The following is a 270-nucleotide window of genomic DNA, read 5'->3' as shown; positions in this document are numbered from 1 at the left end:
TTCAGTACATGTGCAGTAGTGTTTAGATATGTTCATCTCTGCGCAGGATCGGTGCACGCTGATTGGTTCCAGTAAGGATCTACTGTTGTTACAGGAGCTCCTATTGGTCAGTCGTGTCAGCGCATTGAGTGTATCATACACGTCGTACACAGTGGTAAGGCGATTCCTGTTGTCGCGAAGGTTTCGTATCTTCCCCGGGTACTTGGCTTGATACCAGGCCGGGAAATGAAAGAAAATGTACGGCAGGCGATCCTCGAACCATCCGGAATA

The 270-nt window shown here is 48.9% G+C and overlaps 1 protein-coding gene across 1 annotated transcript; it reads right to left on the bottom strand.

Moving 5' to 3' along the window:
* Window positions 1–6: 6 nt before the first annotated feature.
* Window positions 7–267, bottom strand: LOC108254476 (the record flags this gene model as incomplete). Its single annotated transcript, XM_017449461.1, has 1 exon — window positions 7–267. A coding segment is annotated over one exon (261 nt), but the record flags the coding sequence as incomplete, so codon positions are not given.
* Between the last annotated feature and the right edge of the window lie 3 nt (window positions 268–270).

Source organism: Diaphorina citri, unplaced genomic scaffold (assembly GCF_000475195.1).
Source record: "Diaphorina citri unplaced genomic scaffold, Diaci psyllid genome assembly version 1.1 scaffold119485, whole genome shotgun sequence".
NCBI lineage: Eukaryota > Metazoa > Arthropoda > Insecta > Hemiptera > Psyllidae > Diaphorina > Diaphorina citri.
This window is presented reverse-complemented; position numbering and strand designations above follow the sequence as displayed.